The 26,940-nt window shown below is 48.1% G+C and overlaps 1 protein-coding gene across 2 annotated transcripts; it reads left to right on the top strand.

The window, feature by feature from the left end:
• Positions 1-182: 182 nt before the first annotated feature.
• Positions 183-26,676, top strand: CNOT7 (CCR4-NOT transcription complex subunit 7). 2 transcript variants are annotated; one of them, XM_020976755.2, is made up of 7 exons: positions 183-325; positions 4,576-4,794; positions 6,147-6,340; positions 12,009-12,170; positions 16,324-16,468; positions 19,802-19,912; positions 25,080-26,676. In XM_020976755.2, the coding sequence occupies exons 2-7, from the start codon at positions 4,678-4,680 to the stop codon at positions 25,206-25,208; spliced, it is 858 nt and encodes a 285-aa protein (XP_020832414.1). In that variant the 5' UTR covers positions 183-325; positions 4,576-4,677; the 3' UTR covers positions 25,209-26,676. The 2 variants fall into 2 exon arrangements, with proteins under 2 accessions (XP_020832414.1, XP_020832415.1); XM_020976756.2 differs by lacking the exon at positions 183-325 and adding an exon at positions 493-626.
• The last annotated feature ends 264 nt before the right edge of the window (positions 26,677-26,940 follow it).

Raw genomic sequence — 26,940 nt, 5'->3', positions numbered from 1 at the left:
CTGCTTTCTGCGCCTGCGCCGCTCCACCTCGGTGGAGGAGCCGCCTCCTGCGCCTGCGCCGGCCCCGTGCGTGCGTGCCCGAGGGAGGGAGGGTAGCCGTGATGCGTGGTGTACGTGTGTGCGTGCTCCGCGCTCCGGGATCACGCTGCGGGCTGACGTCATCGTGCAGCGCCTCGCCGGACTTGTGCGGAGAGGTGGCGCCGCGCGGCTCCCGCGCCCCCTTCTCCCGGGCCGGCGAGAGGCGTCTATGGGGCCGCCGCTGAGGCTTGACTCTATGGCGAGGACGAGGCGGAGGAGTACGACGACCGCATCGGCACCAGCGGAGGTCCTCGCGCCCGGGGCCGCGGCGCGCAAGCACGCGGGGCGGGGCGGGGTGGGGGAGGGGCGCTGCCGAGGGGGGCGCGGGCACGCGGGGTGGGGGAGGGGCGCGGTGGCGCGCGCCGGGCTCGGGAGCGAGCCGGGAGGGGAGGGGGCGCGCGCCGATGACGTCAGGGCTTTGTACTGCGGGCCCGGGCCCGGCGCGGAGGGCGGCCAGGCCGGGAGGTGAGCCTCTCGTCTCTGGAGGTATGCAAGCGGAGGCTGGATGGCCAGCGGCCGGGCCCGCGGTCCAGGGCACCCCCTCTCAGGTACAGCTCTGGCTGGGGTAAGGGTGGGGCCGGCCGGCAGGCCTCCTCCTCCTCCTCCGGGAAGCCCTCCTCTGGGCCCACGTGGGCAGGGCGGGCCCGGCTGGCGCCGCCTCCCCTCCCCCAACGGCGCGGGGGCGGGCGCGCCGGGCAGGGTGGGGGAGGGGCGGGGCGGGCTCCCCCCTCCCCGGGCCCCGCCTCGGCGTCCTCGCCGGCAAAAAGGGTCGATGGGCAGAACTGGGGTGGGGGTAGCATGTCGTCCTTGGCCTTGTCCTTGCCTCTGCTGGGGGTGGGGGCCGGGGGTTATTTATGGCTGTTGGCTCCGGGGGCCGCGGGCGGGGCGGGGGGGGGTGTGCCCGAGCCCGCCCCGCCCCTCCCCGCCCGCCTTCCTTCCCGAACCTTCTCCAGCCTCCCGCCGAGACGCGGGCGGGGCCGGGGCGGGGGCCGGGACACGTCGGCGCTGCGGGGCTGGGCGGGGGAGGGGGCGCCCGGGCTATTTTTATTTGTCCCCATCCGGACCTAACGGAGAGGCAGGCAGAGGGGGAGGGGGCGATCGTTCTGGGCGGCGGAGCCTTGTCCGCTGGAGGCGCGGGTGTCATTTCGGGCGGGCGAACCCCGGAGCTCCGGGGTCCCGGCGCTGGGCAGGGGGAAGCAAACCTGGCATCGCTGTTGCATCCGAGGCCGCCGACATCCCCGGGCTGAATGGCCCGGGGGGGCGGCGGGGGGGACGCTTAATCTCTCTGGCCCCAGATCCCTTTCCGAGTCGGTCGTCAATGCCTACGATAAAGTGGGTAGATCAGAAAGGACCTCAGCTGTGCTAAAAAGCAGTTGGCAGAATTCTTTTTTAGAAAATCATCGATTCCTCGTTGATGATCTCTGGACTGGCAGCCGTGCGGGTCCCTTCCAGCCCAGGTTCTGTGTTCTCCTTAAGTCGAAAACTCACGGAATCACTTCAGTGCATATTTTCACTAGAGTGTTTTTTGCTCCCTTCAGAGGAGTCTTAGTTTAGGGCACTGGTCAATAGACCCTGATAACTTCTCGTTTACTCTGCCTTGCTTAGGATGAGATGGCCCACCCTCAGAGGATCGATCCAAGAGAGAGCAGCAATCTGGGGTGGGTCTAGTCTGAATCATTCCTCCACTGATGTGGGTATCCCCATTTTTTCCGTGGGGGGCGGTGACGGGCGTGTGAGCTGTCCCTCCGGGGCCATCACATCTTCGGTAGGGCCTTTTTACCCCTTTGCACACTTCCTCCTGGGGAGCGTGCTGCCCGGTCTGTCTGTCTCTCTCCACTGCAGTTGTTCAGAGAGGGTAGCAGTGTCACTGTGAGTATTTAAAAGGCGGCCCTTTATTCCAGGGAGAAGCCGGGAGCGTTCCAGTACGCCCTACACCACTTCCCACGTGTTCTCTGAGCCTTTCATTCCTGTGGTGGATGCTGAGTTGAGCAAGGAGACCTCCTTTCTAAATGTGGCTCTGGCATGTGTGATGGCTAGACCTTAGTCTCTCATGGTGGAAATAACTGAACGGTTGAGCCAGATAATCCCCAGGGCTCTCTCTAGATGTGAGATTCTGTGGATTTGAGGATATGTAACTGGAAAAGAGTGGAATTAGATGTGGTGGTGGTCTTGTGCAGTCGCATCTTGCTCTTCACGGCCCAATTTGGGATTTTCTTGGCAAAGATGCCCGCGGAAATGGTTTGCCTTTTCCCTCTCCAGCTCATTTTACAGATGAGGAAACTGAGACAGGTTTAGTGCCTTGCCATGGGTCGCAGAGTTAGTAAGTGTCTGAGGCCAGTTTTGAGTTCAGGAAGAGGAGTCTTTTCAATTACTCAGTCTGTGTCTGTAAGGTTGAAGAGATTTGTTGCCTATTTCCTTAAGAAATGAAGCAATGATACTTTTATAAATGGGGCAGCAGCTATTAACAGTGGGCTAGCGCTTATGGCCAGGCACGGTGCTAAGCTTTGTAAATATCTCATTTGAAACTGAGGCAAACAGGTTAAGTGACTTACCCAAGGTCACAGAGCTAGTACACATCTGAGGCTGGCTTTTGAACTGAGGTCTTTGTGATTTCAGGCCCGGTGCTCTCCCCAGTAGAACCTTGGTGACCTATTACCTTTCATTTGAGGTCTTTCTGATTAGTGGGTTAATGTTTTGGATATCCTGGTGTCTTTCTCCTTTTATCTGTGGCCTTGCTTTAAACTGATATGTTTCAAGTTAGCATATAGTCCAGATTTTATGATTTTTCTGAACTTGTTAGCTATAGTCTCCCTGGTTGTGACTTTCAGAATGTTAACACCAGAAGGGGTCTTCAAAATCCTCAAGTTAAACCACCTTATTTTATAGATTTGAAAATGAAAGAAAAAAATGAGCTTGGTTAGACTTTTTTTTTTAATGGAGAAAGAAGGAAGTGAACCCATTATCTTTCCTTCCAAATCCCTCTGCTTCTCTATTAACTGCCAGGGGTACTGCAACTCCCCCAGTCCCCCTGCTCAAAAAACCAAAAACAAAACCCGTCTAGGCAAGGTATAGACAGTATGAATGGAAGGTTTTCTCAGCTGGAAGAATGGGGGGTGGGCAGGGCAGTGGGTGATGGGTGACTGGCAAGGGAGTTGGTGTTCTCCTCGATGCCTCGCTCATGCCAACGCCACACGTCAGTCCAGTCTTTTATCAAGTCCATAACATCTCATGTGTGCACCTTCTGACATTGCCACTCTTCTGCTGCAGGTTCTCATCTCCTCACAACTTAGCTATTGCTGTAACCTTCTGGTCTGTTTCCCTTGCCTGCCTCACGTCTCTACCTCCTCCAGGTCATCCTCCTCTCAGCTGCCAGAATGATCTTCCTAAAGTACAGGCCTGACCATACCTCCTACCCCTCACTCAGGAAACTACATTGTATCTACAGTCAACAATCCTCTGGTTTTTAAAGCTCATTACAACCTAGCCCCTTCCTATGGTTCCAGTTGTCTTACTTTTCACTCCCCTTCGTGAACTTTATGATCCAATGATATTGGCCCACGTGCTGTTTCCCACCCACATTATGCCATGCCCTAGCTCTTTGCCTCTTGACTGGCTGTCCTCCATGCTTAGAAGGCCTCCTGACTGATTTTAAGACTGTTCAAATTCCACCTTATATAGGAAGCCCTTTCCCAATTGCCAGTCATCTACTGCCCCTGCCCACCCTCCACTCTTGCTGCCTGCTTTCTGGATGAAATTACTTTCCATCCACACTGTCTATATCTTATCTTTTTGTTTTGTTCTGGTCTTCCTCATTAGAATGTGAACTCTTTGAGAGTAGGGACTGTGTTTCTTTGTGGCCCCAAAGCTTAGCTTGGGGCCTCTTACTGGAAGCACTAAATAATAAATGCTTGTGGACTGACAGGTATAGTGGAAAGAACCCTGGATAGGCAGATAAGAAACCTTGGTCGAGGTCTGGGTAGATTTCAGGGGGTTTTGTGGACTTGTGTGGGGCGAGGTGATGACTTTATTTTCACTGACCTCTAACTGAAATTGAGCATTTCCTAACCCCAAATGGGCACTGTTGGGATGGTCCATTGGCTTCACCAGGCTGCCAGAAGGGGTTTGTGACACCAAAAATTAAGAAACTCTGCATTTGATGGTTTCTCGAGTTCTCTTCCTGATGGAACATTCTGTGATCCTAATTCACTTGGACTGTTTTTGGCACCGCCCTCTCATTTTTCATTTGAAATAGTTAAATGCCTTGCCCAAGGTCACATAGCTGGTTAGTGTAATTTTATCAGAATATGAACATTCCGTACAGTTCAGAGATGTATACTTTGCAAGTCAGGGAAAATCTAGGTTACTTCTGATCAGGAGGTAGACTTTACAAGTAGATTGATTTGGTGGGTTTACTGGGTAAGACTGCTTTGGGGCCAGAATTTATTAACGCTTATTGAAATCCTGTTATAAATTTGCTTTTTCTTTTGAATGTTCTAGGTACAAAAATAAAGGATAAGAAAACTTATTTTATAAAACGACTCTTCAATCAAGTATAATATTTTGATGCTTGTTGGCATCTAAACCCTTTGCGTTCCCACTATGCCAGCAGCGACCGTAGATCATAGCCAAAGAATTTGTGAAGTTTGGGCTTGCAACCTGGATGACGAGATGAAGAAAATTCGTCAAGTTATACGGAAGTATAATTATGTTGCCATGGTATGTTCATAACCCAATTTTTTGCCTTGTCTATTTCTTGTAAATTTGCTGTTTGTTCAGTCCTGTGACTTTTCTTTGATGTACATGGTGGGAAAAGGAAAATATGTAAATGTTAGAGCTTTTTATTGGAACGTAGGATGGAGCTACATTTTGTTTTCATTAAGTAAAAATTAATCAAATGGTTTTTCTTCCCATAGAAAAAGGATTTAAAAGAAAAAAACCCCTTTAATCCATGACCACTTGAAGCTTCTTTTCCCTATCTTTACTTAGATAGTTCTTTGATTTCACTGCTGTTTCTGTAAGTCGAAGACCCAAACCAGGATTTCTAACCTTGTTTGATGCCCACCCACCCCCAAATCTTCCATAGAGGAACCAATCTGCTAGAGACCTTTGACCATCTATGCTCGGTTAATCCTTAGCGTGAAGAAAAATACTAAATTCAACTTGTAGTCTGCCCATCAGTGAAGCTCGTTCATTTTCAAGTGAATGTGTAGAGTATCTCCATTTCCTTCTTGAGACATGGAGGACTGAACCACATGACATTGATTTATTTTTGGAAGATGAAAAAGAGGAGGAAGAGTTTGTGGTGGAGGAGCACTAAAAATCTAAATTGATTTTCTTTCATTTAATAAATGCAGACTTCCAAGTAGCCGGAAATAGATCGTTTTCTAATCCTGCAAAATTCTTAAACCGCTGTTTGGTTTGACTCTAGTCAGCAGTGGGAACATGGGAGAAGAGATACTTCCTACAGAGTTGAGTGGGTGGGATTGGAAATGTTTTTTACAGTGTTCTTTTCAGGAAGTAAAAAATGTTGTTTTAGCCAAAGAAAATTTAAGAACCAGCAATGAATGCTAACACAGGCATTGTCTCAAAAAAGGATTGGAAATGTACAATGAACTGTCCCTTTGGACTTTAGCCATGATTCTTGGAAGAACTGGGTTCTTGGTACTGTGGTATACAATGACCATAATTGCCTATAACCCTTCTAGGGACTTGAGTTGTGTTTTTTTTTTCCTCAAGTATAAACATGTTTGATTGTCTTTGACCTGGTATTATCTTACGTGCCTTCTACTTAAGAGGTTTTTTGCTAAATGGGAAAATCCCAAGAAATTCAACCTTTAAAGTCACTGCTTTGTGTTTTTAAGGAAGCAATTCTTTATTCTTTCAAAAATTTTAAGAAGTTTTAACATTTAACAAAAACAGAACGTTATGTGAAGGTTGGTAGGTGAGAGAGTGACTGTGGATTGTGAAGTAGTACCTAAAAAGCAGAAAGAAAAATTAAGTAATCCAGGAATGATTGGATTATATTTGGGGTGCTTTGGTAAATCATGAATTTCTGAATCATTTTACAGGATACCGAGTTTCCAGGTGTGGTTGCAAGACCCATTGGAGAATTCAGAAGTAATGCCGACTATCAGTACCAACTGTTGAGGTGTAATGTCGACTTGCTAAAGATAATTCAGCTCGGATTAACGTTTATGAATGAGCAAGGAGAGTACCCTCCAGGAACTTCTACATGGCAGTTCAACTTCAAGTTTAATTTGACGTAAGTTTGAAAAAAAAGTCTAACCTTTCATTCTGAGTTATTGGAAGTTTTGGGGGTGTAAGGGTTTTTTTGGTCCTCAGGGAGGCTATAATTGACCAGACTGGTAATACTAAAATTCTGTAAAAAATGTAACCTCAAAAGTGAAGCTTCATTTTTTTTTATTAAGTTTTAGATGAGTGCTAAGCACATGAAGGCTGTCTGATTCAGCGTAACACTACCAGTTGCATTGAATGACCCCTCTAAAGGTTATAGGGTCTCCCAACCTCACTTTTATGTCAACCCGTAGCCTCTTACTTGATTTGTTCTCTTATTTAATTTTGTTATTTTTGAGCTCTAGCAATCCAGTGGTATGTTTTGATGTTTTTGTACTCATTAGTAAACTTTAAAGCTTTCTCATTCATTTGTTAAAATAAAATCCCTGTGTCCTTGCATTAGGTTCATTTTGTTAACTGGGGGAACTCCCTAAGTTTCATTAACAAATTTAATACTAAAGACAATATTTTTGGTAAGAGAAAGTCCAAAGCCGTTCACTTTGGCTTCTTGGTAAAACAGTAAGTGATTTCTTTACTTCCAGAAGTACAATTTCATCATTAGGTCCACTGCAGATGCTGAGGCTTCTTCATATTTCTCAAGATAAGAGTTAAATTCAGTTTCTCAGGGGGGAAAAAGGCTAGATTAATCCTTTTCCTTTGCCCTCTCTTCAGTCATTACTGGGAACAGTCTTTCCAGAATGTGCTGTTAGATTCCTCACGAATTAAAAATAAAATATATCCTATTTTTGACTCCATAAGGAGAAACATTTCCTAATAGCACCACATTTTTACCTGATGTTTCAAACGTGCCAGCAAAAACGACTTTTGTACTTTTCCTCAACTTTCCATTTGGGTCTTAAAGATGCAGTAGCAGTATCTATATTCTTTGTGAGCGCCATTTGAAACAGATTTAAGAGCTTTTAAGAAAATGTTTTATAAATTTTTTAAATTACTGTAACTTCTCAGCGACTTCCTCGTCTCTTACCCTTACCCTAAATAGAAGCTTGCCTCATATCAGAAGAACAGGTAAGCAAAACCTGTCCAGGCGCTGGTCTCGTCTGATAATGTAGTAGTTCTTCTTTGGTCCCCCACCTCTCCCCCGAGAGGCAGAAAGCCTGCTTTGCTGTTTGAATTGGTCAGAGGGGTCTTTGAGTATTGTTTTCCTTTACAGTATCACCATCCTATAGGGTATTGGCTTGGTTCTACTTACTTTGGGCTTCTTAGGATTGTTCACGTGCATCATTCTTAATGACAAAGTGATATTCCATGACCTGTATAAACTGAAGTTGGTTCAGCCCCTTGTCAGCTGGCACTCACTTACCTTCCCATTCTTGTGTTGTTCTACTGCTAGTTCTCCTTGTGCCTTGACTTCCTAACCTCACTCAGCCCTCCCTCCCTCTCCCTTTTGGGCCAGGCCATGGCCTCATCCTGTTGACTGATGCCCTTCTAGACCAGCGACCTGGATTCCTTCCTCGGTCCATCTTCACCCTTTTGTTGTACTCCTGAGCTCTGGGGGAAGATGTTACTGTGCTCCCTGGGGCAGCTACGGGTCTGTGTCCTCCATGGTGCCCCCTTATTCTCTCCTCTTCTGCTTCAGTGTCTGAGAAAGACATTTTCTGCCATTTCTCTGTTTCCCTTCTCAATTCTATCTCCTCTGCTTGTCCCCTTAGGCTCCCCCCAGCCCACCCCCCGGGAAGCTTGTCTCTTCCATTATCCACATCCTACTCATTGTCCATCTTTCCTTATGCTCTTGCCCCTTTTTTTGCTGCCTTCAAACATGCCCAGATCTCCCTCACACTTGAAAAACAAACTAACTACCTTTCATTCCACATCTTAGCCCTCAGCAACTGTCCCCCCTCTTGAAGTCAGACACAGAAGCCAGGTACACTTGTGGCTTCTGCTTTCTTGACTCCCATTCATTTCTCAGCCCCTTCCAATCTGGCTGCCAGTGTCCTGTCTCTGTCCCAGGACCTAAAACCCATGTTTTCATGCATGTTCCAACCCACCCCCCACCCCCTGTACCCTCCTCCTCCTGCTCCTTTCTGCACCTTCTGACTTGACCTCACGAGCTCTGGGTTAAATTCACCCCTATTCAGACGTCTGCTTCATTGTCTAGCACCAGTCCCACCTCCCATAGGCGTCTGAAGTTCAGCTCATTCCAGACTGAGTTCGTGGTCACTTCCCCTACCCCTCTCCCTCCTCCAGAATTCCCTGTTTGTGTCAAAGGCACCCTGTTTTAAACATAGCTCAGCGCTCCAGTGGTTTGCCAAGTATTGTAAGCGCCGTGAAAAGGTGTGTAGGGTGGGGGTATCGCCTCCCTTTGTCTCCAGGTTCTCTCACTCCAGAATCGTTGCTCTTCCCATTTGGCCACACACACGTCAGAACGGAGACTCCTTGAGGACAGGGATTTTCTCGGTCTTATATTTGTATTCCCAGCATCTGGCACAATGTCTGGCATATAGACAACGCTGAGTAAATGCTTGTTGATTGATACCTCTTGTGTGCGTATGGGCACGTGCATGTATAAATACACGTACATGCACATGCACATGTGTCCGTTTTTGGACACGCGTTTAAGATGTCTATTAGACATCTAGTTCAAAATGTCCAATAGATAAGTGAAGAAAACTGGCCAGTGAAGTGAATTCTGGTCAGGCCTGAATACTTAGATGAGAGTCTTAAGCATAGAGGTGGTCATCGGATCCGTGCCATAGGACGACGATGATATTTTAATGGGCGTGGCCTGGAGGAGGACCCAGCAGCGGAGACAGGAGGGTCACAGCAAGAGGAGGAGAAGCGGGGCAGGGGGTCCCAAAAACCTTGAGAGGGGAGGGTGGTCAGCAGTGTCAAAGGCGGCCTTTGGGCTTGGCAGCCAAGTGCTTACTAATAACTTTGGAGAGAGCAGTTTGGGTGGAATGATGAGATAGGTGGCCATGTGATGAGGGGCTGAGGAGAGTGGGAGGAGGGACGGTGGAGGCTCCTACCCTAGGTGCCTTTTCAGGGCTTTCAGCTATAAAGGGCAGAAGAGACAAAGGATGAGTCAGTGGGGGTTAGAAGGATCAGCTTCGGGCCCCGTCCAGGATGGAGACACGGGCGTGTTTAGAGGCAGAAGGAGTGAAGATGGGGGAAGGGGGGGAGCATCATCTGAGCAGGCAGAGGGCTTTGTCCTTGTGGTGACCTTCAGGACGCTGTTAAAGGTCCTGCTGTCCCTGGGGCTGAGGAGGAAGGCCATTAATGCAGGGAATTCCCGTGGAAGATGCCCTTTTTTCCAATCCAGATAGACCCCTCTGCCATTGAAGTCTTTGAGACTTACCTACAGAGATTCGATGGTTTTTCCCAGGACACGCCACCAGAACGTGTCGGAGGCAGCTGCCAGTGCAATGTCAGTAGAGCCTGGGCCTAGAGTCGATCCTGCCTCAAGACACTCCTAGCTGTGTGACCCTGGGGAAGTCAGTTGATCTTTGTCCGCCTCAGTTTCCTCAAGTAGAGCCCCCACCTCCTGAGGTTAAACGTTTGTAGCGCAGAGTCTGACACACCTACTAGGTGCTGTCTAAATGTTCCTCTCCCCTTTCCCATGTCTTTTGTTCTCATCTATCAGAGAGTTTGTGGGGGTTGTCTGTGTCACTCAGCCAGGTTCAGGCGTGGGTCTTGTGGCTCTGAGTGCATCATTCTTTAATATGCACCACTCCCTCTGGCAACAGTGTGAACAGTTAGACATTAGAGCTGGTCTTCTGCCATCTAGGAAGAGAGAATGCGAGGTTCTGGTCAAAGAGAGAAGCTTGGGCCCAGGCGAGGGGTTGGGTGGATTGTGCCACAGTCATCATGTCAGCAGAGGCTTAGGGTCTGCTGTGCAGCGTGTGCGGGCGGCTGCAGTAAAGGGGCTCGGATCATGGCCGGGCCAGGCAGGGAGACTCAAGCTGAAGGGGGCGCACAGACAGGGCCAGATCGCTGATCTGTGGGAAGTGTGCAGCGCAGGGGCAGCTCAGGGAGGTTGTGGTCACTGAGGCGGCCAGACAGGTGGGTCCCAGCGAGCAGTCGACCGAGTGATTGACAATGACAGCTGCCGTTTGTGGCAAGTCACGCTTTACATGTCTTGTTTGAGCCTCACGACGTCCCTGGCGGGTAGGTGCCACCGTTATCTTTCTTTTACAGTTGAGGAAACTGAGGCTGGGAAAGCACTTTGTTGAAAGCAAGGGCTGTTTGTTTTTCCCTTTCTACCCCCAGTGCTCAGCCCAGGGTCTGGTATACACTAAGTGCTTAATCAGTGCTTGTTGACTGACAGGTCACTTTAGTGTCATGCAGCCGAAGGCCTCCTGTAGGAGGTGACCCTTGGACAGCTGATCAAAAGGCACGCAGGCCAGAGGTGGTGCCGGGTCTGGCCAGCACAAAGAACACGGGAGGGGCCTGCTGGAAGTCAGTCCAGAAGAGAAGATTGGAGTGACCTCCTGACAGGGTCGTCCCTTGGACATTTTTGAATGTGGGAGGGGCTTGGGTAGATGGGGGAAGGGAGAACAGGACAGAGACCAATTAGGAGGCCATTTATAGCAGGCTATGAGAAAGGCAAGGAATGTTTGTGGAATAAATGGAGAGGGACTTGGGGGTGCAAGAGGCGTGTGGACAGAGAATCAGCGGGATTAGACAGGCCTTTCTGAGCTTCTCTTGTGCAGGGCCCTTCATTCCCCCATCAGTCAGCAGTCACTGCCTTGGTGCCAGTTCTCTGCTGCTACCCTAAATGCCCCTCTAAACAATTGGTATCTTGGAACAGATGCCTGGCAAGAGAGTTTCTGGGCTAGGGGGCGTTTTAGCCCCTTCCTTGAGAGAGGACAAGCCGCTTCTTTCTCTTTGGAGCATTGAGCTCTGCCCTCCTGGGGTCCCTCCTCAAATCTGTGGATAGCTCCAGTTCCCTGTGCAATGCCTTGATGTGGAGGGTCAAGTTGGCCTGCCTCTGCTTCCTAGACCCCTTTTCCCCTAATGGAGCTTTGGTTCAGTGGCCCCTAGGAACACTTCTTTCTTCCTGTAAGACCTTTCCCCTCTCTTACAGGAAGATCAGTCTGTCCGTACTTTCTGTGGGGGAGGAAGAGGAAAGAGCTTAACCGATTAGTTTGAATTTTTGTTTTTTTTTTTCTGCAGTGGTGGGAGGATTGGAGAGGGGAAGGAAAAAGTTATTGGGGCATCTTTCCTAAAAATACAGAGAAGAGAGCAGAAGGAAGGCCAGAAAGAAGCAGACCAGCAGGACGAATTATGTCCTTGAAAAGCAAGTCATTACATAAATGGGAGATCTGTCATTTCATGTTCTCCTGTGGATATGGAAACTTCTGTGTAAAAGAAGTGACTTACCTAAGCTCACACTGGTAGGAAAGATCATAGGCAAGATTTGAATGCAGCTCCTCCAACTTCAGAGACATCAGATGTCATTGTGTGGGGTCTTTTTACATGGCAGCTTCCAGTTGATACTGTGAGCTAGAAAAATGGCTCTCAAATTTGACTTTTTTTTAAATGTGTATTCTGGAAAAATTGGCATTAAGCTGACAGCCTGTTTTGTCCTTCACTGCATCATACTTATTGCTGCATGTTGTGGGATCTGACGGCATATTTGAACCGTCCTTGAGGAATTCTGTTTTTCTCTTCCCCTCCAGAGAGGACATGTATGCCCAGGACTCCATAGAGCTCCTAACGACCTCGGGAATCCAGTTTAAAAAGCATGAAGAAGAAGGGATTGAGACACAGTATTTTGCAGAGCTTCTCATGACATCGGGCGTCGTGCTGTGTGAGGGGGTCAAGTGGCTTTCATTTCACAGGTGAAGTTAGCTTAAAAAATTTTCATTTTCTCTCCTTCCTCTCCCTCACTCCTCTCCTCCATTTCGTGCCCTCTTTTCTGTCTCCTCCCTCTCTCTCTTCCTTCTGTTTCCCCCCCTTATTCAAGGAGATAAGTCATTGAGGCACCGTCTTGTAAAACGTCTCAGGAAATTGCTGCAAAGGATTTCTAGAATGGAAGACAGTTTTCTTTGTGAATTGATTCCTTTTTTCCAGTATGGAAATAACTGGCAAGCAGAACTCGTATGAAGTCCTTCTGTGGGTCAGTCTTTGTGCTAAGGGCTGGGAACACAAAACCAAAAATACTGCTGTAGCAGACAAAATGTTTGCTCGGTATCTGAAGAAGAAATAACAGATGGTCTCCAGACTTTGAGTACATACAGGAAAGGACCATTTGGTCTGCTCTGTGCCTTTCAGCAGGAGCGCTTGGTCTTCTTCACAGGCCACTCCCCTCTTAGTTGCTTCCTGAACTCCTTTCAGACTGTCACCCCCCAGAATTTCCTCCTTAGAACAGAGTTGGTTAGGTTCAGTAGCACCACACTTCAGCCACATATTGGATGCTAAAGGCATCTGTGGGAACCTAACCACGATTTATAACATTGTTCCTATAGAAAAAGACACTCTCTGTTCTCAATGACTGAGTTTTTCTCAAGTTGGAGACATTCTGTGATTTCCTCTGCATTCCAGAAAAGAAGGACTTTCTGGGATGAATTTGCATGACTCAGGTCTCCTTTTTAAAAAGCCTATTCATGGAAATTTGGGTGGATGCCTTCTTTTGCTCAGTATCAATTTCCCTCGAGCAGGCAGAGTCATTTGGAATGATTCCATGGTCCTCAGAGTTGTTGCTGAACATTCCCGTTACCTAATTGACAGTTTTGCTGACAGCCTTCCGAACATTATTATGTCTCATTGGAAAGCCAGAAGAAGCACTGAATTAACCTGGTCTTTAGTGCAGAGGTTTTAAAAAAAAAAAAGATTGTGTGTCTCAGATTTGCCTGAAATGGCCTCGTGACAGTAGACTTACTAAGTAGCTGTGTGCGCGCAGCCATGGAGACAGGCATTGTTGGTAGGTCACTAAGCTTGGTTTGGCCTGTTTCCTAATCTAAACTGCAGTAATATGTAGTCTGTGGGACCAGTCAGGTGGGGCTGGGGGGACTGCCTTATGGTCATTTTAGTCATTGAAAGTTCCTTTTCTTCTCTACTATAATCTTCATTTGTTGCTTGCCAGCAATCTTTGTGCTTGTGTAACTAGATAACTTTTAAGACTAGAGGTGCTTTTACAACCCCCACTCTATCTCCCTTTCTCTTTCCTCTGGAATGGTCTTGGTATATCATATCTTGGTCCAAATATAGGCCATGCCTCTAAAATAAAAGGGAGGATATATAGAGGTGTAGTTACAGATCTCGCTTTACATAAGTGGACCCCTCCACAGACCCCACGTATTGTCCATAGACGTGGAGAAGGGAGGCAGAAAGGGGACCATGTACCCTTGGAGGGAAGGATGTGTGGGAGCTGGGGACGGAGAGGTGAGAGCAGGAGGCAGAACACTCGGGTAGAGGCCTGGCCGGAACGTGGAGGAAGAACAGAAGAGGGGAAAATGCAAGAAGGGCAGGCAGTGCTTGGGGGCTGGGGATAGACTTGCAGGACCTGAGCACAGACAGACAGAAGACAGATTGGGGACCAGGTAGAGGGGAGCAGGCAAAGGTCTCTTGGTGCCAGAGATCTTGAGCCAGGGCTCCATCTACCCTGGGGTGGGGGTAGGGGAGGAAGGAGGGAGCGAGTGCACACACACAGTACTGTACAGTCACATTAACAGGTGGTTTGGGGGGATGCAGATTTCTTTCAGAATTCTCTATGTAAAGTCAAATTTGCATAATGTAAGAGCTGTCTGAACAATGAAATATTGCCAGAAATTTCCGTATTTTAAATTATATCTGTATTTACTTTGCTTTGTTATTGTTCTTTTATTCAGGTGCTTTGTTAGTATATCTTCACCAATCTTTGGCTTGGTCAGTTTTTGTTTAAAAAGCAGTCTTGTTTTTTGTTAATCAGTGTCCGTCTGCAACGGCTGTCTGAAAAGCAGGAGTGTGACTCTGGATCAGTCACTTAAATAACTGTAAAGAGAAACTGGAAAGTACTCTGGAGATAAGTAGTTTATTAGCTTGTCTTATCTTCACTACAGTTGATGACATTTGAGGAGCCAGTTTTAAAGCCAAGGACAACAGATTCAGGAGATAGGATTGTTCCCCTGATCAAAACCTAGTCCAGAAAGATCCCCACCCTGCATGGATGGGAGAGGGAGGCATGTTGCCTGCCAGGTGAAAACCACATGACTCTGGGCATCTCTTTAGAGGGACCTTACACAAGCCAAATGTGGGGGACTGGGGGTAGGAGGGCTCTGTATTTGGACGGCCTGGGTCGTTGAGGGAGTGCAGAGTGGCTGATGGGGGAAGAGAACCCTGTAAGCCCTTCCTCTCTAGTGCTGCCTTTAAGACCCCTGCAGTCTGGTTAGCTAAGTACACAGATACATCAGACAGGCCTCCCCTCCTCTTGATAGTGTTATCAAAATGGCAGCAAGGGTTACCCTCGGAGGCATGTCTGGCCGTGATGAGAGGCAGGACTTTGATGGCTAGAAAGGAGACAAGACAGTGTATGAGCGAAGGGGAGAGTGTTCATGTGTTTAACCAAGATGATGGAGCCTAGAAGGCTCGTCTCTGAAATATACCTGGTGAAGGCATTTGGTCTTCCTTCCATAGGTCATGGGAAGCCAATTAGGAAGGGTGATCTGGCAGAAATGTGTGGGCAGGAGGATGGTTATCAGCAGACTTTATTAACGATGGTGGACTCTGGGGCTTGGAGTTTACTGACCAAGAAGATTAATAGGGAAGTCTCGTGGGGCAAGATGACCTTGTCAGTGTCTGACAGGCTGAGCGTGTCAGTGGCGTTGGAAGGTGGAGCAAGGTGAGCCTGAGGGAGCCTCCCTCGCAGGAGATGACAGCTGTGCGCCTCTCAGAAGAGGAGGGGGACCATCCAGGACGTGAAAGCGGGCAAGAGGAGAGAAAGCGGCAGAGGCTGGGGCTCTAGGAAGCAGAGCTTCAGGGCATGTGTGTCCGTCTTGATAAACCATGGCGTCCAATAAGGGACCCAGGGTGGCCAAGAGGGTGTTAAGAGCTCCGGAATGGGGCAGGTCTGGGACCCAGGCATGGGTTGTCATGATACTGGTTCAGGCATCCTTGAACTTCATGTTGTAAGTGAAATAGAGCCCAGGGCTGGGAAGGAGACTTGGACGTGGGTTTTTTCTTGTAATCCCCACGCTCTTTCTTATAGTATTTTCTGCCTATTTTCTTACTCCATGCAGCCCTTTTGTTTGGTTTTTCTGTTTCAAACACATGTCAGATCTGTGTTTCCTAGGAAACCTGCCTAGGGCAACCAGCCATCACTGGTGTTCTCCCAGCTTTGTGGAGATAGGAGGAGTTCATGGTCTGGTCCCTCGAGACATGGCACTTACTCTGGAGGAGAGGCCAGTGAAGGGGGCTGACCTCGGCTGGACACAACACGCACCGCCCCCTTCTCCTAGGTTTAGGCGGCCTTGATTTTGGGGCTTGCTGTGGCTGAATAGGAGATTGACCGAGAGCATAGTGGCCCTTCCTTTGGGAACAGCAACTCTTGTCCCAGTACTCAGGATGGATCAGAAATGCAGCAAAGGGACTTCCGTTAAAAGTGGCTTTGCTAAGGAATGTGGTGGGAAGCCTGGTCTGCAGAACGAATCACTGCCGCCTGATCACCGTTGGGAACCTTCCTACAAGAGGGCTCCATTCTAGGGTTGTCCCACAGAGCCACGTAAAACTTGCTGGCTCTTAGACAGTGCCTCCTCATGGCACAGCATGTGTTCAGTAATCCTGCCAGGGCAGCGCAATCTCTGGCCATCCCAACCAAACTGGCCTTTCCTTAGTGCAGTCACACGCAGACCTGACGACCCAGCTGGCAGAGGTGAGCGACCTGCCCATGACGCTTCTCAGGGACACTGCGTAGTCACAGAGGGAAGGGAGGGAGGGAGGCGGGCCCCAGAGCCTGGTGGTTTACTGTTTGCTCTTTGGGGTTCATCTTGCCCTTTTCTTGTATTTGGCTCTTTGTAGTGGTTATGACTTTGGCTATTTAATCAAAATCCTGACCAACTCCAACTTGCCTGAAGAAGAGCTGGACTTTTTTGAGATCCTCCGATTGTTCTTCCCAGTCATCTACGATGTCAAGTATCTCATGAAGAGCTGCAAGAACCTCAAGGTAAGGTTTTGCTGTGGGTGGGGCGCTGTCCAGAACCCCACGCTGAGTTACCTGGCTAAATATGCCAGCACCCGGCAGATCATAGCACAGCTCTTTGGAGGAAACCCAGACCAAGAGGGGCTGCTCATGGTTGCCCGTCCAAGATGGGGGATGTCATTCCATATTCAGGGTGAACTACTCTTATCCGGGGTAGGGGTGGGGTGTACGCATACGTGCCCCCTAATACTGCTGACAGTGGGGTACCCAGCCTGGGAGTGTGGGGGACTGGGGGCCAAGCTTGCCTGGAGGGTGGCAGGTCTAGAAAGTCTCCAGGCCACCTGCTTCCTGGCCCACTGCAGGACCTCAAGTCTGAGAGTAGACACTTTTTCTTTTTGGAATTCACGTCCAAAAAAGAGCAGCAGTCTGGGTGCCCTGGGTGCAGTTTTTGGGTCATAGTGACCAGAAATGGGAACTCAGCTATGTGAAGTGATGCCCAGTGCTGTATTTTATGGATGACTTGATGAAAGAAAGCCAGCATTTAGTGAAATATTCTAGAAGGCTCTGTGCTAGGTGCTAGAGACACTTTGGTCCTCAAGGCCCATGGGATGCTCTGTGAACCAGATAAGCTTCTACTGGTGATTGGAAGAGGAAAACTGTGCACGGGGTGGCAGGGGGTGGCAGGATGGACACAGGAGAGGTGTTACAGAGGAGGCAGTTTGCACTGAGCCTTGAAGGAGCAAAGAGAAGATGGAGGATGAGTTGGGGAATGGCAGGTAAGCCATTTTGGCTAGACACAGGATGCATGAAGGGAAGGAGTAGGAAGTCAGCGTGGGATGGCCTCCTGAAGTCCCCTTGTGCCCCCGCCCGCCCCCCCCCCCCCGCAGGGACCTTCAAATGATAGGAGGTGCTCACAGATGGGGTGGTAACATCATTAGCAAGAAGAGATGGTATGAGGGTAGAATCCACATGTCTTGACAACTGATTGGATTTGGGGGGAGAGGGAAGGGCCAGGATAAAGAGCCCCTTAGCACTTGGGAGTTGTAGGAGAGGCCCAGCTGGGAGGTTGTGGTGTCGGCCTGGAGTTGAAGAGCCATTAGGGTGGGGTGCGTAGATTTGGTGGTTCTCTGTGTTGGCGGTGACTTATGACATCACCCGAGGGGGGAGTGAGGGAGAGAGCCAGAGCGGCTTCCCAGAGAAGACCTGAGAGGGAGCGATGTGGCAAGAGGCTGAGGAGGAGGCCTCCTGGGAGAGGTCAGTGGCATCTAAGACAGAGGAGGAAGAGGTCATCGATGTCCAAACCAGGCAGGAAGAATTGAGAACAGAGAAAAGAACTGTTGGATTTGGTCATCATGTGATTGTTGGCAGCCTTTGAGAGGCCAGCATCTAAAACCAGTAAGGGGTTCAGAAGGGATGTGGGGAGAGGCAGTGCAGAGGGTGGATGCCGAGGACTCTGAAAGATTTCAGCGTAAAGGGCGTCAGACTGAAGTACTTCTTTTTCTTTTTTGGCTAGGCAGTGGGGTTAAGTGGCTTGCCCAGGGTCACACAACCCGTGAGTGTTTTGTGTCTCGGGCAGAATTTGAACTCAGGTCCTCCTGAATCCAGGGTCAGTGCTCTATCCACCTCACCACCTACCTTCCCCACAGACTGAGCCACTTTTTTTTTTTTAAAGGCAGTTGGGGTCAAGTGACTTGCCCAGGGTCACACAGCTAGTAAATGTCAAGTGTTTGGTCTGAGGCCACATTTGAACTCAGTTCCTCTTGAATCCAGGGCCGGTGCTCTATCCACTGCGCCACCTCGCCCCACAGACTGAGGCACTTGTTAAAGAGGTTTTAGTAAAAGCGTATTTGTAGATGGCAGGGAAAGGAAAATTGAAGGAGTGAGAAAACCTGGGGCTGATATCAAGGCTCTGTGTGGCAGAGAGGAAGGAAGGAAGGTTTACTGAGGCCTTACTGCTGTGGGCAGTGTATTGTGCTTGGTGCTATCTCCTGTGTAGGACCATTTCTTCCCCAGACACTCATGAAAGAACAGAAGTGGGGGGGGCGTTTGACGAGTCAGTGTCAGGTGAATGAAAGAAACAACATTTACAATGTGATTTCTCCATGTAACACCCACAGGGCCTCCAAGTTCTTCCTAAATTAGTGTTAACGCCCACTCCTCCCCTGAGAGGGAGGGGGTTAAGGAGGCAAGAGAAACGCTGAAGCAGCCAGTAGGGGCTTTCCTGATGGGTGTGCTGTGTGCGGGAGGGCCCCGGAGATGGGGGTCCGTGTGCCTGCTGTCAGCCTCAGCTGGACTACACTGGGCAGAAGTGGGGGTTTAGAAAGGCTGGGCTGGTTTCTGGCCCAAGGGGGTTGTCTCAGCTGTCAGGGGAGGGTGGAGCACAGATTGCAGCCTGCCACACTCACTATCACATATTCTGTCGTCTTTATTCTCCAGCAAAGCCTGCTGCCTCTCAGGGACACTCACAATTCCTCAAAGCATTTGATGGCATCTCATAGTAGCCTTGAATGCACACCAATTTTGTCCAGCAGTGGACTGTACTTGAGCTCAGGGGAGAAATAAATGGCTGGAAACGGGTTCATTGCTCTTCCTCTAAAGACCTTCCATGGTGCTTCCATGTGATTCCAGACCATCTCTGATTGAGCCGAGCTTTCAAGGCATAGGCTGGTCAGAGTCAGATGTGACCCAAGGAAGAGTGTCTGGTCCCAGCCCCTTATTTTACAGATGGGGAAATGGAGGCCCAGAAAGCTAGATGGCTGCCTGCTTAGTGCGACACAGTCTAGGGTTCCTTCCGTTGGTCATCGCCATTGGGCCACATTGTGGGTGGGTCACAGTAACTCTTTTTTTTTCTTTCTTGAAAGAGTTTGTTAAAATCAAATTTTATTTTCATATCTAAATTCTCCCCCTTCCTCTCCATTGAGAAAGTAAGAAAAAAAATCCATTGCAAACACGTTCTGTCCAACAAAACAAATTGCCACGTTGGCCATGTCCAAAGACTGAGTAGAAGTCAGTCTGCACTGGGTCTTCAGGAGGCGGGCGGCAAGTTTTATTGGGATTCCTCTGGTGTTGATCCGGGTTCCATGTCTTTCAGACCACACAGCCCTCCTGACCCGACCCACATGTTTTGACAAAGTTGGCCACAGTGCAGGTGTCATGTCATCAGTTAGTTGTCCCTTTGTCATAATGGGAAAACTCACTACCAATACCTTGTAAATGCGTGCAGGTAAGTCACTAAACAGTAGCCCACTTGTCTCCCGCTTGTCACACACACCCACACACACACACCCGTATCATGGGACTTGAACTGGCGGCGGATGCGCCTTCCTTCTGTGACGGTGGGCCTTCTGCTTCTTGTAGGGTGGCCTGCAGGAAGTGGCTGAGCAGCTGGAGTTGGAGCGGATAGGACCACAGCACCAGGCAGGATCTGATTCGTTACTGACGGGAATGGCCTTTTTCAAAATGAGAGAAGTATGAAGAACTCGCTGCTTTTTATTCAGTTGTGTTGTGTGGGGCATTTACAGTTCTCTTTTCTCTATGGCAAACACTTCCTGTGGGCAGGAGGGCCTTAGGAGGCAGGAATTTTATTTGGGTTTTTCCAGAGTTTTATTTTTCTGGTTGTGGTGTGTGTTTCTTCAGATGAATCTCTAAACAATAAGTGGTTGTGAGACAGAGAGCAGAATAACCCAGTCTGATACCTTCCTTTGGTAAACGAGAAAGATGAAGCCCAGATAAATCTGGTTTCACTCCCCACTTCTCACCCCCACCCCTGAGTTTGACCTGTGGTCAGTAGTGGTGGATTCCACACCCAGGGCTCTCTCCTCCACTACGGTGCCTCTGTGATGTTATCTCCTGCTCAGCCGAGCTGGAAGCTTGTTAGAAAGCACAACCCAGACTTGGAAGTGAAGGGATTTGTCATCAAGCCCTCAGCTTGTTAGTGGCAGGGCTGGAATGAGAAACCAGCTAGCCATTCTTGGAGTGTTCTTTCCCCCATTCGATGATTTCCGTTCTCTTTGACAGGTGTGACACAAGCCTCCTGAGCTGGGCTCCTGGTTCCTACTAGATGGATTCTTGTTGTTCTGAACAGTTAGAGGATGTTGGAGCAAGAGGGGGGCCTTGCGTGTCATCCAGTCTAACCTCTCTGTTCTTTCCTGGAGGAAGCCAGCTTGGGGAGGCCAGAGGAGCTCCTGTCTGAGGGGTCGTGGTTGGACGGGTGGGTGACCTCTCAGGCCAAGGAGCCTCTTGCCCCTCGTCTGGGTGGCACAGGGAGATCGGGTTTGCCTGAACTAGTTCACAGGGCTTTGTGAGCCACCTAGATGGAAAGCACTGAACAGAGGCAAGGGGTATGTGTGATGGGTGGAGAGCTGGCTTGGGCTTGAGTCCTAACTATGTGACCCTGGGGACATAACTGAACCTCCCAGAGCCCCCAGACAACTCCCTCAGCTTATCAGTTGTAGAACAGTAGCCTGTCTGTAGCTGTGTGCTTGGCACTCTGCCAAAAGTTGAGAATTTCCTGCCTTCCAGGAGCTTGCATTCTTTTATTTATTTATTTGTAATTAATTTATTTTGATTTATCAACAATCACTTCCATAAGCTTTTGAATTTTAAATTTTTCTCTCCCTCCCCAAGACGGTTCACAATCTGATATAGGCTCTACATATACATTCCTATTAAACATATTTTCACATTAGTGATGTTGTAAGGAGGAATTAGAACCAATAGGAGGAACCACCAGAAAGAGGAAACAAAACAACAGAAGAAAAAAAAATAGCAGATAGTCTGCTTCTATCTGCTTTCAAGCCCCATAGTTCTTTCTTTGGATGTGGATGGCATTTTCCATCATGAGGCCTTTGGAGATGTCCTAGATCCTTGTATTGCTGTGAAGGGCTAAGTCTATCAAAGTTAGTCATCACACAACGTGGCTCCTAATGTTTACGACATTCTCCTGGTTCTGTTCATTTCACTCAGCATCAGACCATACAAGTCTTTCCAGGTTTTTCTGAAGTCTGCCTGCTCGTCAATAGTATTCTGTTACATTTCTATACCACAACTTGTTCAGCCATTCCCCAATGGATGGGCATCCTCTCAATTTTCAATTCTTTACCACCACAGAAAGAGCTGCTATAAATATTTTTGTATATGTGGGTCCTTTTCCCATTTGTATGATCTCTTTGGGATACAGCCCTAGAAGTGCTATTGCTGGATCAAGGAGTATGCACATTTTATAGCCCTTTAGGCATAGTTCCAAATTGCTCTGCAGAATGGTTGGATCATTTCACAACTCCATTAGTGTTCCAATTTTCCCACATCTCCAACATTTATCATTTTCCTGTTTTATCATCTTGGCCAATCTGATAGGTGGGATGTGGTACCTCAGAGTTGTTTTGATTGGCATTTCTCTAATCAATAATGATTTAGAGCAGTTTTTCATATGACTGTAGATGGCTTTAATTTCTTCAAATGAGAACTGCCTGTTTATATCCTTTGACCATTTATCAGTTGGGGAATGACTTGTATTCTTATAAATTTGACTTTATTCTCTGTATTTTAGAAATGAGGCCCTCATCAGAGACACTGGTTGTAAAAATTCTTTCCCAGTTTTCTACTTTCCTTCTAATCTTGGTTGCATTGGCTTTGTTTGTGCAAAAACTTTTTAATTTAATGTAATCAAAATTATCCATGTTGCATTTCATAATGTTCTCTATTTCCTGTTTGGTCCTGAATTCTTCTGTTCTCCATAGATCTGACAGGTAAACTATTCCTTGCTCTCCCAGTTTACTTACAGTATCAGCCTTTATATCTACATCATGAGCCCATTTTGACTTTATTTTGGTACATGCTGTGAGATGTTGGTCTGTGCCTAGTTTCTGCCCTGCTCTTTTCAGTTTCCCAGCAGTTTTTGTCAAAGAGTGGGTTCTTATCCCAGAGAGGAGCTTGCATTCTAATGGAGGAGACAAAATGTGTATAAATAGGTGCACATCCAAGCATGTGTCAGTGGAAGGTAGCCTTAAAAGAAAAAGCCTTGGTAGCAAGCAGAGTCTGGAAAGGCATCTTTGAGCTGAATGTTGAAGGAAGCAGACGTGAGGAGGGAGAGCATTCTGGGTATTGAGGAGAGCCTTTGCAGAGGCCTGGAGATGGGAGGTGGCGTGCCACATGGGAGGAGGACCAGTAGACGGGCACCATTATGGCTGGGTTGAAGAAAAGGTAGAGGTAGATAATGTGGAGTATTGAAAAGGTAGGAAGGGCTCTGCTCATGAAGAACCTTCAGTTCCAAACAAGGAAGTTTCTCTTTGGTCCTGGAGGCAATAGGAGCATATTGTTCAGTAGTGGGTAACGTTATCATTGTTATACTCGAAGATTGAGAAAAGGCCATTGGATTTGACAAGAAATGGTTGGTACCTTTGGAGAGAGCACTTTAGTGTTTGGAGAGTGTTTAGAATGTAGTGGGGGGATAGAGAGTAAAGGAATGGAGGGCTAAAGGTTTTCCCGAGGAATTTAGCTGAGAAGAGGAAGAAAGCTATAGCATACTAGCTAGCAGAGATGGTAAGATCTAGTAGGAGTTGTTTAAGGTGTTAGAGATCGTTTTTTGTAGTCAGCTGGGAAGGAACAGATCAAAGAAGAAGGGTCAGTGTACATTGTGAATGTTTGGGTTCAAATTGGAGGCAGAGAGAGAGATGAGGAGGAAACATTCTACTGGTGCACTCTGTGTGGAGAGCTTGGCCTTGGGGAGGCCTCTTTGGAGCCTGGAAGAGGAGGAGCTTGTCAGAGGAATGAGAGAATGGCTTTTTACAAATGGTCTTCTGTGGGGGCCAGAATATGAGGGGAGATCCTCAGTGGAAAGAGTCGGGGCTGAGAGACTTGAGAGAAGAGAATTCTTTTGAGGAGTGGAAGGAGAGGCCAGCTGAGGTCGCAGACCTGGAGTAGATCCTGAAGACTTCAATAGCTGTGTTCAGCAACACAGGAGGGAGACAGTGGAGTGAAACCCACGTGGGTCAAACTGTATGAGTCATAGCTAGCAGAACCAGAGCTCAAACTCCATGGGCTTTTTGACTTCGATCCACGTCCTAGCTGTAATGGATTTAGAAGTGGAGCCTTTCTCAGGGCTAAAAATGAGAAATCCACATGTTGATTTCTATTTTTTCACATTGGGAAGGTAGGTAAAAAGAATCTCTGGCAAGAGATGAACCAAAGTCAGCGTGAGTATGACTATAAATCCAAGTCTAAATAGACAAAAATGGGGCTTTGTGAAAACATGTTCATGACCTGTTTACAAAGCTTGTAAGGAACGTCTTCTGCCTTGGTTTACGGAGCGTCCACATCAGGGGAATGGTGAAACCACGGATCCTTCAAGTCCTCCCTGGGTCAACGATGCCTCACAAAGATTAGCCAAAGGGTTCTTCTACAAAGCTGCATGCCCTAGAGTTTTCTGATTGGACTTTAACTGTTTAATTTTTCAGGAATACATCTAAATCTGGGAATTTTTATCTTGATTTTGGAATTCAGTGAAGAATGTTAAATGATGACAGCGATTTTTTTATTTGCGTAGGGTTTGCAGTGGAATAGACACTGGAGTCAGAGTAGGGTTTAAATTTTGCCTCTGGCACATACAACCGTAGAAAGTCTCTTAACCCTTTAAGTTGAATTTCTTCATTTGAAAAGCTGGGATGTGAATACCTGTACCTCACAGGATAGTCTTGGAAACTTTAAGGCATTATGGAATTGTCAGCTGGCGTTATTATGTTGTTTGACCCTGGGAGGTAGGTAATGTAAAGATTACTCTCCTTGTTTTATAGAAGAGGAAACTGAGGCCCAACACAGGGCACAAGACTTCTAATGGTGTTGGGTCTCATGCTCTCTTCATTTCCCCACGATGTTTCTGACTTAAAATGCCCCCCTAGGTTTGCATAATTACTATTCTCCTCAACGTTGCTTTGTGTTTCATTTTCCTAATTTTTAAAAAGGTGATTCTCTGGCAGTGATTGGGCTGCTTTACATTTCTTAGCTCATTGACGGATGGGAAACATCCTATAAATGTGATCGATTTTCTTGCCAAGAAGGTGTGGGTGATTATGAACAAGGGACTGGATTAGGTAGAATGTAGCCCTTGTAACAGCTAGATCTCAGTGAAGGGCCAGGGAAGGATCTCTCCTTTTGTCGTTACATTCTAGGTCCTTCCCGAGATAGCTACTGGCCCATTTTGGGGAAAGTAGGATCTTCTCTTGGGACTGATGCAGGGTGTGACTCAGCTTTGTAAATTGCTTTGCAGAGTTACCTACAAACGTGACATTAGATTTCCCAGCTGTGTCCACGGTTATTTCCTAGTGTTGTCTGTGGCATTCCCTGCCTCTCTGTCAGGGATCTGTCCTCCTCGCTCGCTCACTGGCTCGTACCCCCTTCGCTCTTCACAGCCCAGACTTGCTGCTGGGCTGGAGGCCTCCCTTTGCAAGGTTCTTTCGCTCGCTGCCTGGGGATGCCGGTGTCTGCTGGCATGGACCTAACCTGTTTTTCACTCACAGACTTGGGCTGGGCATCCCGCGCAGCTGGCCAGCCCTGTGAGTAGTGAGTAGGCCTGCCAAGATGGGGACTGTTGGGAGGAGGTTTGGGTTAAGCTGTCCTTTTCTTCACGATTCCCCTCCAGATGTTCTTTGAAGATCACATCGATGATGCCAAGTATTGTGGGCACTTGTACGGCCTTGGTTCGGGCTCCTCCTATGTGCAGAATGGTACGGGAAATGCGTATGAAGAGGAGGCCAGCAAGCAGTCATGACATGAAATGGATGGACAACAGGCCTTGGTGTTTGGAGCTACACATGTGCTTGTATATAGGTTTTCTCTCCAGTTAAATCCCTTGGACAGTAGACAATAAGGCTTTTTCTTTTTTCACCCTGCCTTCTCAAACCGTTTTCTCTTTTGTCTTTCAGTACTAATTATGACCATTCCTTCCACAGATCCTGATAAGTAGAAGAGTCTTCAGGTTAAATTTGGCTGTATAATTAATCCATCTGTTAGCAAGCATGTGTGGCCAAGGGGAACATCCGTATCATACTCAGTCTTTTGGTAAACATATCTAGTTGGTCTTAGTTTGTACCCCACACCTCTTCCCCCCATTCCCAGATTAACAAGCACTGACTGTAACTTATTGCCCTGTTTCATGTCTGTCCCTTCCAGTATGCAAGAGTTTTAGCTATTTGAGATTGTGGACCATCAATTTTGCACTTTAGAGAGTGACTCAGATCCACCGTTTTAGTAGAAGTTTGGGTTTTCCTTGCTGTCAGCTTGAAAGTTGATCATTTGCCAGTTTTACACAGCACGCTCTTGTTTTGGACCCACGGAACAGAGTCTGTTTGCTGTGCTGCAAACTGTTGACTTGGCAAAGCTCTCCCGGAAGGGAAGGAGGGGCTCCTGAAGAGTTGAGCCCCACTCGTTGTCCCTGGGGCTTCGGAGCCCCGCTCGCCAGGCCCGCTGGGTTTGGGATCGGTCTCTGAATGGGCTTTGGGACTGAAGAAGTGCTCGACGGCAGCTTCCCACCCGCGTGCCCGAGCTGCCGGCGCCTCCGTGGCGCGGCCGCGCCTTTGCCTCGGTCCGCTTCCTCGCTCGCTTTTACCCCCCTTGCCCTCCCCCGTGATAGTTGTATTTACCGAGCCCTTGTTTTGGCGACTCCACAAGTCAGTAAGTCCAAAGAGAGCAAGTCACCTTAGGTATGTCTTATACCAAATTACATTAGAAGAGACAAGATTATGCTTTTGTAGTTGCTACAAAGACAAAAACGATGAAGAGATTTGTTGTAAAACAACAGAACGACAAGACAAGTGAGAGTGAATAATAAAGTCACCTGAGGAGTGTAATGCTTGTTTATTTTGTGTGTATATCTTTGCAATATATTTTCTATATATTGACAGAATAACTGTGAAATACTTTCTTAGCCATGTAGACAGGAGCATGTGAGCAGGCCAGAGCATGTGAAGGAAGACTTGGGTAATGGGTAACTGAAACGCTGCTCAGAGATGACGCTGGACGGCAAGTCATGGGGTGTGTGTGTGACCTGCACTTAACTTGGTCGTATTAGCTGTTGGCCAGATCGGCGTGTTCCCTTGTACTTAACATTCTTTTCTCGTTGACTTACAACGCTGTCACTGGGTGGTCCTTCTTCAGAAGAGTTACTTGCAAAACAGAAGGTGTCATTTGTTTTTAAAGCTTTTGTAAATAAAGGCTTCGAAGATGTTTTCTTACATCCATCACTTGGCTGCTGGTCTTCTTTACAAATGCCTTTGTGTGGGTGTGGATCTTCCTGTGGTATGCAGCATCACGCTTCACTCCCCTGTGGAAAAGGCGACCCAAAGCCTGCCTTCTTGGTGTCAGCAGTCAGACCTCCCACGCCAGTACAGGGGAGGACCGAGGCCCAGAGTCACAAAGTGAGCCATCGGAAGGTGGTGCTTTTGTGATGCCTGGTGTCCAGTGCTCATTGGACTGGACTGTGTGCTCTCTGCATTTCATCACCC

This window comes from Phascolarctos cinereus, unplaced genomic scaffold (assembly GCF_003287225.1).
Source record: "Phascolarctos cinereus isolate Bilbo 61053 unplaced genomic scaffold, phaCin_HiC Scaffold_9;HRSCAF=440, whole genome shotgun sequence".
In the NCBI taxonomy this organism is placed as follows: domain Eukaryota; kingdom Metazoa; phylum Chordata; class Mammalia; order Diprotodontia; family Phascolarctidae; genus Phascolarctos; species Phascolarctos cinereus.
The sequence above is the reverse complement of the archived record's forward strand: the minus strand, read 5'-3'. Positions and strand labels throughout refer to the sequence as shown.

What these genes read in the sequence shown, in the direction of transcription:
- CNOT7 (XM_020976755.2), top strand. Translation starts at nt 4,678, where the DNA reads ATGCCAGCAGCGACCGTAGATCATAGCCAAAGAATTTGTGAAGTTTGG. An exon ending in AGTATAATTATGTTGCCATG is followed by an intron (nt 4,795 to 6,146) that starts GTATGTTCATAA and finishes ATCATTTTACAG; the next exon opens with GATACCGAGTTTCCAGGTGT. An exon ending in AACTTCAAGTTTAATTTGAC is followed by an intron (nt 6,341 to 12,008) that starts GTAAGTTTGAAA and finishes CTTCCCCTCCAG; the next exon opens with AGAGGACATGTATGCCCAGG.